The sequence below is a fragment of the Siphateles boraxobius genome, unplaced genomic scaffold (assembly GCF_051911475.1).
Source record: "Siphateles boraxobius isolate OS27281-9 unplaced genomic scaffold, OSU_SipBor_1 5, whole genome shotgun sequence".
Lineage (NCBI taxonomy): Eukaryota > Metazoa > Chordata > Actinopteri > Cypriniformes > Leuciscidae > Siphateles > Siphateles boraxobius.
Window position 1 is genome coordinate 24,460,146 of NW_027509141.1, and position 11,417 is coordinate 24,471,562.

An 11,417-nucleotide genomic window follows, 5' to 3' on the forward strand; every position below is an offset into this window, starting at 1 on the left:
CATTATATCGTGATGCATTTTTTAGCTATATCGCACAGCCCTAAGTTTGGTATCATGAACTAACAATCAACTGCTTTTACAGCATTTATTAACTTTGGTTATAGGGATAGTTTATCCAAAAAAGAAGATTCTGTCATTTATTTGAAAAACAAAGTATATATTTCTGGAATATTAAACTATTTTTGTTTAAACAACATTGTTTAAACCCCACTGACTTGCATTGTTTAGACACAAAAGACAGGCATTTTTCAAAATAGGTTACTTTATGTTCCATAGAAAAGAGACACACAGGTTTGGACCGATGAGTAAATGATAAAACCTTTATTGTTGGGGGAAACTATCTCTTTAATGTTAATGTCTATTAACTAATATTAACCAAAACAATTTATTGTAAAATGTTACTGGCAGTCTTCTGGTAAACTATCACTTACTTATAATGAGCTTAACATTTACTCGTCCTCCATGAGAGTAGCTTTTCCCTTGTTATTTATGGAGATTTGCAGTCTTTTAGAAAATATGTGTATGAACTTCTGACACACTTCTTTTCCACAGATCTTGAGTTTCAGCATCATTAAAAACCAGACGTAGTAGGCTATTTGTTTAATCTTTATGTGGGACTGTTGGGAGAGCGTTTTGTTTTGGTTGAAGTTTTTCATGAGGTCTGTATTAGAAACAGAGTATTGTGTACACCTTACACCAGCCATTATAACATAATAGTGATGAAAAATATCAGTCTTAGTTATTTCAGTCTAAAACATAAATTACAATGAGGCAACAGGCAGTATAACAACATCTTTCTCTTTTGTACTCAACATTGCAGTCAGGCAAGTTAGAGGTAATTCCTCTGCTGCACATGATTCTAGTTAAGGGCAATAATTTCACTCAAAGGAACGGTTACTGCCGCTCTGACCCGTAGCAAAGCTGTAATATGTCCTCCCTCAGTGATGAATTCTATCTGCATTGTTCAACAGACAGGCGCCCAGAGGACCGTACTTCTCAAATGCTTTCAACCTCGCTACTTGGGTTTCGATCCAATCAGCTCTGAAAACATGAAAGGGATTATTTTAGGGCTTTAAGACTTATAGGTGCTGATCGTTTTTATTACCTATTTAAAAAAGGCGATGATATCTACTCTCGTCGAACCCAACTCAATCCAGGTCCAGCAGTGAACTGCCAGGGTAATGGGTGAAATGCCAGACCGTAGTGGAGCTGCAAAACACGACACCTATTGAGCAGGAAGGATGGCTACTGTGGCACATATGGTAGCATCGCTGACACAGACGGGACAGTGGGGTCCTGGACAGGCGTGGTCACTGCACCGACCAATTGTGTGTCTACGGTGCAGTCGATAGGGGTTTGAAACCTGCTGGGGATTGTTCCATAAGCTGATGACATCATAGGTCACCTCATTCCCTGGTGTATAAGCCATTTCACCACACTGGCAATTTCAATGTGCTGCTTCTTTTGGCAGATGATAGTGAATACACAGAGAAAAAAAATCTGAAAATATTTTATGATTCTGTTTCTTGTGTCATCATGGGGAATCCATCCATAACAGTGGTGTTTTTGTTAACTAAAACTAAAAAATTGTGTTTTGTTAATTGAAATAAAGCTGAAATAAAATTATAAATAAATATTAGAGGAACAACTAAAACTTAAAAAACCTTAAACAAAAATTTGAAATGTTGCCTTAGCAACCATTTGAAATAAAACAAGTGCAAGTTGAAGCACTAAAATCACTGAATGTTACATAAAAATACATTAAATCTAAATAGATATTTTTCTGTATGAAAATTTAAATTAAAACCTGAAAATATAAAAATAAAAGCTAATTCAAAACATTAGTAAATAATATATATCTAGTAAATAAGTAATGCTTAAATAATACTGATAAATACTGATTAAAATACTGACCATAAACATAAAAACCGTATGGTTTTAATAGACCCACATTGTTTCTACAAAGGTGAACTCTAATTGAATTGCTTAAATGAACTCTATGAATTATGTCAATTTGACCCACAGTGTCCTAAATATTCTATATTTGGTATAAAAGTGAAGTTGGCACACATGTTGTGTCTAGATTTTGTAACAGGAATGCAGCTTTCCGTACACCAAGAGAGGCAATGACTGCATAAGGGACCTTATTACAGGACAAAATTTCTCCAGGGATCAAAATGAGGCCATTGCTGGATTTGCACTATTTTTTAGAGACATAGAAGGAGAAAAGACTTGCTGTAGAAGGATTTTTATGTCAGAGTTTGGTCATACTTCATCTATAGTGGATTGGATTTTTTTTTTTTTTTTTACATGTTGTTTGATGGAGATTATTGTGATTTTTGTGTTAATTTACGATTTTAGGTGCCGATCCTGCAATTATCGCAGAACATAAAGAGGGACAGAGGGTCAAGTTCTGTAAACGGCAGTCGGAACAAACTGAAGCTGTAGAGAAATAGATTTTTTTATGAATACCTGTGTTCTCACCGTGTTTCTCCTCCTCTGTAGGCGGGAACTCTGGAGCCAAAGGTTCAGTTGGACAGCAGAAAGAAAGGTATGGTAGACAACAGAACGGGCTCACTTGGCCCTCATCGCCACGTAGCCAGCGATACCAATTTACAGGGAGGTGATGGTGGGGCTTACCAGCTATCCTACGCCACCCTTCGTCAGCCACCACCCCTAGACTCCAACATGGCCGACTGGGCCAGCAAGCACTTGAACATGCACACCCAGGGCCTGTTCCGCCGTCGAGTCTCCATCGCCAACATGCTGTCATGGAACCGCGGTTCCATCAAGAAACCCATGCTGATGACCAACGACCGCACTGTGCGCAAAGAAGCCTGCGAGATGTTTAAGCTCGTCCAGGCATACATGGGAGACCGACCTTCACGGTTGGACCGGCGGCATGCGGCTCTCCTAGTTGTCACTAAGTGTTGGGGCATGCAGGGCCTGAGGGATGAGCTCTATGTCCAGCTCGTGAGGCAGACCACAGGCAACACCAGCCCACGCAGTCTGGCTGCAGGCTGGGAGCTTATGGCTGTGTGCCTCGCCTTCTTTGCTCCTTCACCCAAGTTCTGCTGCTACCTGGAAGGCTACATTCAGAGGCACTTGGAGCCAACCAATGACAAAAAAAGTGAGTTTGTCAGTTAATTCAAAATCAAATAATATTATAAAATAATCTTGCTAACTGAGCCGTACACTAGGCTACAGGCAATGTGTCTCGTCAAACCATCAAGAGGTTGTTCACACTGGACACATTCTTGTGTTCTAAAACAGTGACACGAACACAACTGAATGGAACAGAAGTCCTCAAGACACATTTTTAAAACGTATGGCATCTTAAAAATGCAAAGAACACATCCTGTCAACAGCCCCGCAGGTCAAAGTCAAATTTTTGGGGCAGTTTGATTTTTTTTTTTTAAAGGAAATAAAACTTTTATTGAGCAAGGATTCATTAATCTACCAAAACTGACAGTAAGGACTCTTATAATAATCATCAAAGAATCCAGATTTTTTTGGTTCCCACCAGGTTTTTGGTTGGCTGGTTTCCACCAGCAAACTTTTTTCAACATTGATAATAAAATGAAAATATTACTTGAGCACCAAATCAGCATATTAGAATGATTTCTGATGTATCATGTGACACTGAAGACTAGAATAATGGCTGCTGGAAATTCAGCTTTGAATATATTTTAAATATATTAAAATTGGAAACAGTTATTTTAAATTTGAATAATATTTAACAGTATTAGTTTTACTGTATATTTGATCAAATACAGGACTTTTCTTAAATTTTTTTTTAACATGCAATTAATTGTGATTTAATTAATTTTGCATATAATTTAACAAATTTTATTCTAAAAAATATATATCAAATGAAAGCACTATTTTATATATAAATGTTTTATTTTTATTTTATTTTTATATATAAATGTTTACTTTTGCAGTAACCCTGTACATACTGGACCAGCAGGATATTAAGAAGAAGAACTCAAAGTCAAGGAAGAAGAGAAAACAGAGCTCAGAGGAGGAAGCAGAAGGTATGTTTTTTTTTTTACTATGGCTGTTTCCTTATCTGAGACAAATTTTGTAACGAAACCAAAAAAATAATAAATTGACCTCAGTCACTTTGTTCAGAGGAAAGTTTGTTGAAATAGATATTTGAGAGATTTTTAAGAGATTTGGAATATGTAATGGATCAACTAGAGATTTAATGTACCTCTATACACTGATAAAGAATTAGATGTTGGTATGCAGGTCTCTGTAAATATATATTGAGTGATCTTCATTTGTGGGTGCATCCCACTGCATTAGCAACATTGATTATTTGACAGGTCAATAAAACTATTTTAATTAGCCCTCTCGGGCAGTATGCATCACGTTTGCTAAATCAGTAGATGACTGTACCTCCATATGGCGACACTTTGACCTTGTTACTGTATTACCACAATGATTGGTCCTGATGATCTCATCAGATTTCTGCCAACACATAGCCTTGGCATTGACCACAGTGAGGATCCCTTACACTGATTTTCACTGCCTGCACATAGCCTATGCATGCATGGCATAACAGTGACTCACAGGCACTGCTGCAGAACTACTCATGAGCCATCTGTAGTCACAGGATCATTAGACTAACACCAGCCACTGGCCACTTGAAGGAGCGGGATATGGCTCATGGCCTGCAATGATTGTAAGTCATTTTGTTGGATCTGATGGGCAGATGTCCAGATAAGTGGGTCGACTTCACAGATAGTGCTGCAGATGGATGTGAGTCACTATGTGTGGATTCTCAAGGTTAGATCTGGTCTGTAAGTAGGGCCGGCTCATCTGTGGAGTTTATTGGGATGCTGAATGCCCTGATGACGGGACCGCTGTAAAAAGGAATTTACTCATGTCTCTGACATAAGGAGTCACCACAAAGATCTGTGTGGTCTCATTTGTGGCCTCTGAAAAGATTGTTGTTTCCTCTGGCTTTCCTTCACTTTATTGTTGCCTTTCATTTCAAATGAGTGCAAGCTGTTGCTTCAGAGCAGGACCACCAGCAATTAGTCATGCAAAATATTCAGAATTAAGCAGAATCCGTATGTTTACCCTGTAAATGAACTGTTTAGGTTAAGGAATCCAAAAAAAAAAAAAGAGATCAAGGGCAAATTTATGATGCAATATCTCTCATTAAACATAATTGCAGTCTGGTGCGGGGTAATGAACAAGAGGTTGTGTCAACACGCATGTGTGTCACCTGTTTGCCATAAATCTGAAGGGGTGTCGAGTTTGGGGCACATTCCAGAAAAGATGCTTTTTATCGCCGTACAAGTTTTTACCATCTGGCTCCTTTAGTTAAGATTCGTAAAGCCTGCAGTGACGGTATTAGAAATGCCCCCTATGGATTTATCTTTGGAGTTATGAAGCTCTTCTGTGAAACCAGAGAAATCCTGAAGAGTCAGGCTGTCGTTTCTCTAAAATACGGAGCACAGACTGCTATAAATTCAAAATTTCTCAATGTACAATAAATATTAGTAATTCTACATGTCTGGAGTTTCTCAGAATCTGACATCAAGTCATATCTGTTAATATAATTTATTCTAAGTAATGGAAAACGTTCTGCAATGTCTACTTTTATAGTCCTTGGCTCTTACATAACAGAAGGACAAAACAGCACATTGATGAAACACAGCCTAGTAGAAAACCCCTGTCTTTTCCTCTTCTCCAGTTCACATGTTGATTTGATGAGTCACTACTAACAGAATGTGCAGGCTGGATTTCCTCCTCCACACTTTTAATGGAACCAAATCATTTTCATTCACTGTTAAAAAAGTGACTCATTTTGAAGTGCTTTACTCCCCACGTGCCGCTGTGATCCCATGATCGCTGGTGCCACAACAACTATTACAGAGCAATATGGAACTTCCGTTTCAGACAAAGAAAACTAACTCAGTTCTCAAAGTTTTTAACTTGTAAAACAGGTTTTAATGCATTAGATGTAAATCTGTCAGTGATTAGGCTGTGCAGATCCTGTATCTTAGAATAGTAGGAATAGATGATGTCTTTTTGTCTCTAGCGCTTCCCATCAGCACATATGCCAAGTACTGCTACCGGAAGCTCCAGAAAGTGGCGGTCACTGGAGGGAAAAAGGTGGGTTTTTAACAAATACACCGAAGAAAAATCAGGTGTTTAAGAAAGAAGATAATAAATATCAATTCATCTATTTCTCGTAAAGGGTCTCCGTAAGCCTAGCTTGGAAGAGGTGGACCACAGTCGACGTGCCATCATGACCCCCTCACTATTCGGCAGCTCTCTAGAGGAAGTGATGGAGCGGCAGAGTGAACTCTTCCCAGACAGGAAGTTACCATGGGTGCAAGTGCAGCTGTCTCAGTATGTGCTGGCTCTGGGTGGAGCTCAGACTGAGGGGATATTCAGGTAAGACCTGCTTAACTCTCTACTAACTAGAGAGTATATTTTACTATGAGTGTGTTGACAAGTAAATAAGTGTCATTAGCACAGTTAAATAAAAGTATTAATAAAAAAAAAAATCTTAGCGACTCCAAACTTGTATGTATTAATTAGTTTACAGTTTTATTAGAAATTTAGAAATGTAATACTCTCACACTAATTGCTTGTTTTCACTCTGAAAGCAAAAATAAATCATATCATCACTTTGTTAATTTATTTAAAAGGACTTGGTGCCCTTTAAAATCTCCAGCGTAACTTGTAGTTGTTATGGGTTGGTTGAAGGAAGATGGAGATGAAAGTAGTTTAAAACACTTTCTTTAATAATACTTGCACGGAAGACAGGCGAACAGGTTTGACAGCGTGTATCACACAAACACAGAGTGTGTATCACAAAAACAGTATCACACGAACACAGAGTGTGTATCATACGAACAGTTTGTATCACACGAACAGAGTGTGTATCACACGAACACAGAGTGTGTATCACACGAACACAGAGTGTGTTTCACACGAACACAGAGTGTGTATCACACGAACACAAAGTGTGTATCACACGAGTGTGTATCACACGAACACAGAGTGTGTATCACACGAACACAGAATGTGTATCACACGAACACAGAGTGTGTATCACACGAACACAGAGTGTGTATCACACGAACACAGAGTGTGTATCACACGAACACAAAGTGTGTATCACACGAGTGTGTATCACACGAACACAAAGTGTGTATCACACGAACAATACCGGACACTGAACAGAAGACAGGCAGGAACTTAAATACACAATGATGATAGCAATTAAGGACAGGCAGCTGTGAGGAAGGTGATTGTGGCGGGAAACACTGACAGGGAAACACGTGAGAAATCAAAACAAACTGAAAGTCAATGAGCCTAATGGTGACAGTAGTGTAGTTAACTACACATTTAAACTAATCAAACACTCCCTTTTTTCAACTCTGTATTTTGTAATTGTATAGTTATAGCGCTTTTTTCTCTTCCTCCTTTGTGTTCGCTGTGGTGGAGCGGTGATGAAATATTGTTCTTGTAAATACTTTCCAGCATTTCAGTAATAAAAGTGTACATCTTTAAAATGCATGCAGATTACAGTTAAGCACAACAGTTATCATAAGTAAGGTGCTCGACAGTGATCAAAAAGGATTTAAACAGTGAATTTTAAAGTGATCTCTTTTTGTAAGCTCAGAGATGTGGATTTCGGACAGCAATTAAATCACCACACGACCTTGGTGTTTGTCAAAAACCAGTAGGTAATTCGGCCAAGGATTTTTACGCGGGTGGTGGGAGAAAAACACTGACATTCTGAATTCGGACGGCAATAAATTCACATACTGGCCCCTGTAAATGTTGAAAATACCTTACTATCCCATGAGAAACAATTACCGTTCGAATAATGCTTTTGAATACTTTTCCATGCTAAAGCAATAACACGTTTAGCTTGTATTAAACTGAAATCTATGTTTTGTTGCCTGTTTTTGCAGTTACATCAACCCTTACTGGATATACAGTCCTGTGCAAAAGTATTAGGCATGTTAGTATTTTCACACAAAAAATGGTTTTAGGCCAGTTATTTATATCTTTTGCTGTAATGTCAGTAGGAAATATCATAATTACATTTCCAAACATTCCTTTTGCCATTAATTGTAATAATCCAGTGAGCTTTTTGTATGCACAAGGAGTCTGACTACAGCCGGTATGATCTGATCCACACGGAAATCTGATCTCACCATCATCGAGTCCGTCTGAGATTACATGAAGAAACAGAAAAAAATAAAAGCAGACTAAATCCAGAAGAACTGTTGCAACGTCTCCCAAGACGCTTGAAGAAACCTGCCCGCAAATCTACCTGAAAAACTATGTGCAGGTGTACCTGGGCAAAAGCTGTTTTAAACACAGGGGTGGTCACACCAAATATGGATTTGATTTAGTAAATAGAAGTTAATTGATAAATGAAACTATTTGTGACTTTCATTTTGAAAGCATCCTCACTTGACAGCATTTTTACACAAGTGCCTAAAGCTTTACACAGCACTGTAGCTTTGGAGGCAGGTTTCTTCAGGTTCTTCGTTTGCAGACGTTGCCACTGTTCTTCTAGATTTAGTCTGTCTCAGTTTTTTTCTGTTTCTTCATGTAATCACAGACAGACTCATACAAAACATACAAAAAAACTCATACAGTGCATACAAAAATCTCGCTGGATTATTTCAATTAATGGCAAAAGGAATGTTTGAAAATGTAAACTGATATTTCCTACTGACACACTACAGCAAAAGATAAAAAATATCTGCAAATCACTTTTTTTATTTTGTCGAAAATAGTATGCAATAGACACAATTTAGGTTCCAGATCACCTCAAGAATATCCTTCCAGAACACCTACAACTTTCTACATTCCCACATACAGTGAAACATACAATGCCAATTTTCTCTTTACATTTATGCAATTATCTGGGATGTTAGGATTAAACCTATGCACTTTAGCTGGGCTAATGTATGTCCTTAGCATCCTTAGCATGTACCTAGTATTGATTGATTTAGTTTGAGCCAAAAGGCAAGAATGATCAAACTCTCCTTTTAAACATGTCAGGTAATGAGTAGCTTGTTGCTTGGCAAACTGCAGTTTCAAAATAGATTCCCCCTAGTGTCATATATTTATCTCTTGGGAGGGAAATTGCATAACTTATGGATGCGAAAGACTAACTGAGGGACATACAATTTTGCTCAACTCACTAGTTCATGCATAATTATGGTGTGCTGTCTCCCTCTGGTGGTTCTCGAGTGTAACATTAGAATTTCCTCCTACAGGGTCCCTGGTGACATTGATGAAGTTAATGCACTGAAGCTACAGGTGGACCAGTGGAGGATTCCTGAAAATTTGTCAGACCCTAACGTTCCTGGTGAGTAACTGTTCTCATGCATTTATAAGAATATTACGTAGCCAAAGACAATATTTACTGGCATTCCAATAAAATACCAGACATGTTTTAACATCTTATACTAATGTTTTCCTCAGCCTCTCTGATGAAGCTCTGGTACCGTGAACTGGAAGAGCCTCTTATCCCTATGAGTTTCTACAAGGAGTGTGTCAGTAACTATGATGATCCTGTGGCAGCCATCAGCGTGGTGCAGTTGCTGCCTGAGCTCAACCAGATGGTGTTGTGCTACTTCATCCACTTCCTACAGGTAGCCACAACACTCAAACACACACAATGGGCAGAAATGCTTTCAAATGCACAAAAAAAGTCTTATTTCACTTATGTATGTCCCATGTCTTCCTCAGGTTTTTGCTCAGCCTACGAATGTTGCAGTCACTAAAATGGACGTAAACAACCTTGCAATGGTAATGGCTCCTAATTGCCTTCGCTGCCAGTCGGACGACCCCCGTGTCATATTCGAAAACACCCGCAAGGAGATGTCTTTTCTGCGAATGCTTATTGTACATCTGGACACAAGCTTCATTGAGGGCATTGTTTAAAGTTCTTTAGGTCTCACTGGCAGCACATGATTCAGTGATACACAACCAACCTTCTTACAAATATGACAATATGGATAAAAACTAGGCAAAATCTTAGACAAAAGTACACTTTTAAGGATGATTGTTTATGAAAAATGTGTTTATATTTTAACTGGAAAACTCTCCACAACGTCACTGTTGGTTTTGTTAGTTAGGTGTGTTCTGCCCCCTTCCTCGATATAAAGACAAGTGAAATTGATGGTAACATGGCAGAAATGTCATTTCCTTCAATGTTTATCTTAAGTTCTTTGCATGTTCAAGAAATGCATTAAAAACAGGCACATCTTCAGTTGTGATGTTCACAAATTGTTAGTGGTACATACGTTAATGTGCATTGCAAGGTTCAAAGTTAAAAGTAACTTGCATGGATGCATTGCTTTGTGAGCACTCAAACGCTGTCTGCTTGTGTTGTATAGTTAGTCATAGTGACAGGCTGTAAGAAAACTTTATTTTGTTTGTCCAGTATCTTTGTGGATTTTAAAGAAAAGGTCATCTGTTATGTACAGGACAAATTTATAAACGTTGTATTTGTTCTTAGTTCTTAGTATCTATATAAAAGAAAAAAATAGCTTTTGTTAGATTGAGTGTGACTTTTTCATACTCTGTCCAATAATATACAGTATTTTAAGAAGTGAAAGTTTTCTATTTTATGAATTTTTTTTTAAAGAAACTGCTACTCCCTGATAATCAGGAATGTAATTTATGCGAAATTGTCCAGTCGTGAAATTGTATTTCCAGCTCCCATTGGAAGTCCACAGCCTCATACATACCATTTGGAAATACTACTTAAAAAAAATTTGTAAATTAATTAAATATATAAAGTGATAATGAAATTATATGCCATTGTTTGATCCCTGTAAAAAAAAAAGCCTTTGAAGAATTAAAATGTAAAATCTTGGAAAAGACTAAATAAAAACCATGGCTTATCTAAAAAGACAGGTATACCCTTTGTGTATTCATGTTCTTTGTGAGTCTTTGTATGTAAATAAAGATTGTAATTAGTGCTGCTTATTTTACTGATGTTGCTTATAAATGGAACTGAGTGGTGGTGAGTTTCTAAGTATCTAAATACTTTTGTATTTAGTATTCTGTGCTATAGACTAATTGTGTATGATCAAAATATTCTATACAACCTTTGGATTGTGTGTGTATTTTGTGTGAAATGGATGTTGAGGAATAAGTATAATAAAGTTTCACAAAGATGTGATTTTTGTTTATTCATTATTCGTGGGGTTTAGTAAAATTAGGCTCTATACATAATACCTATATAATGTTACATTATATAAATAGACTACTGTTCAAAAGTTTGGGGATGGTAAACATTTTTTTATGTTTTTCAAATGAGTCTCTTACGCTCACCAAGGCTACATTTATTTATTTATATTTTAATATGTAATTTACTCCTGTGAAGGCAAAGCTGAATTTTCAGCATCATT

At 37.4% G+C, this 11,417-nt stretch overlaps 1 protein-coding gene across 2 annotated transcripts in view; it reads left to right on the forward strand.

Moving 5' to 3' along the window:
- Positions 1-11,188, forward strand: part of arhgap46a (Rho GTPase activating protein 46a) — a 46,509-nt gene extending 35,321 nt beyond the window's left edge. For both annotated transcript variants that reach the window (XM_077203465.1, XM_077203466.1), the window contains 7 exons: positions 2,506-3,130; positions 3,945-4,037; positions 6,059-6,132; positions 6,218-6,417; positions 9,273-9,364; positions 9,481-9,650; positions 9,748-11,188. In XM_077203465.1, the coding sequence (XP_077059580.1) occupies positions 2,506-3,130; positions 3,945-4,037; positions 6,059-6,132; positions 6,218-6,417; positions 9,273-9,364; positions 9,481-9,650; positions 9,748-9,942 (1,449 nt within the window). In that variant the 3' untranslated portion in view covers positions 9,943-11,188. The remainder of the gene's footprint in view (positions 1-2,505; positions 3,131-3,944; positions 4,038-6,058; positions 6,133-6,217; positions 6,418-9,272; positions 9,365-9,480; positions 9,651-9,747) is intronic.
- Positions 11,189-11,417: the final 229 nt, after the last annotated feature.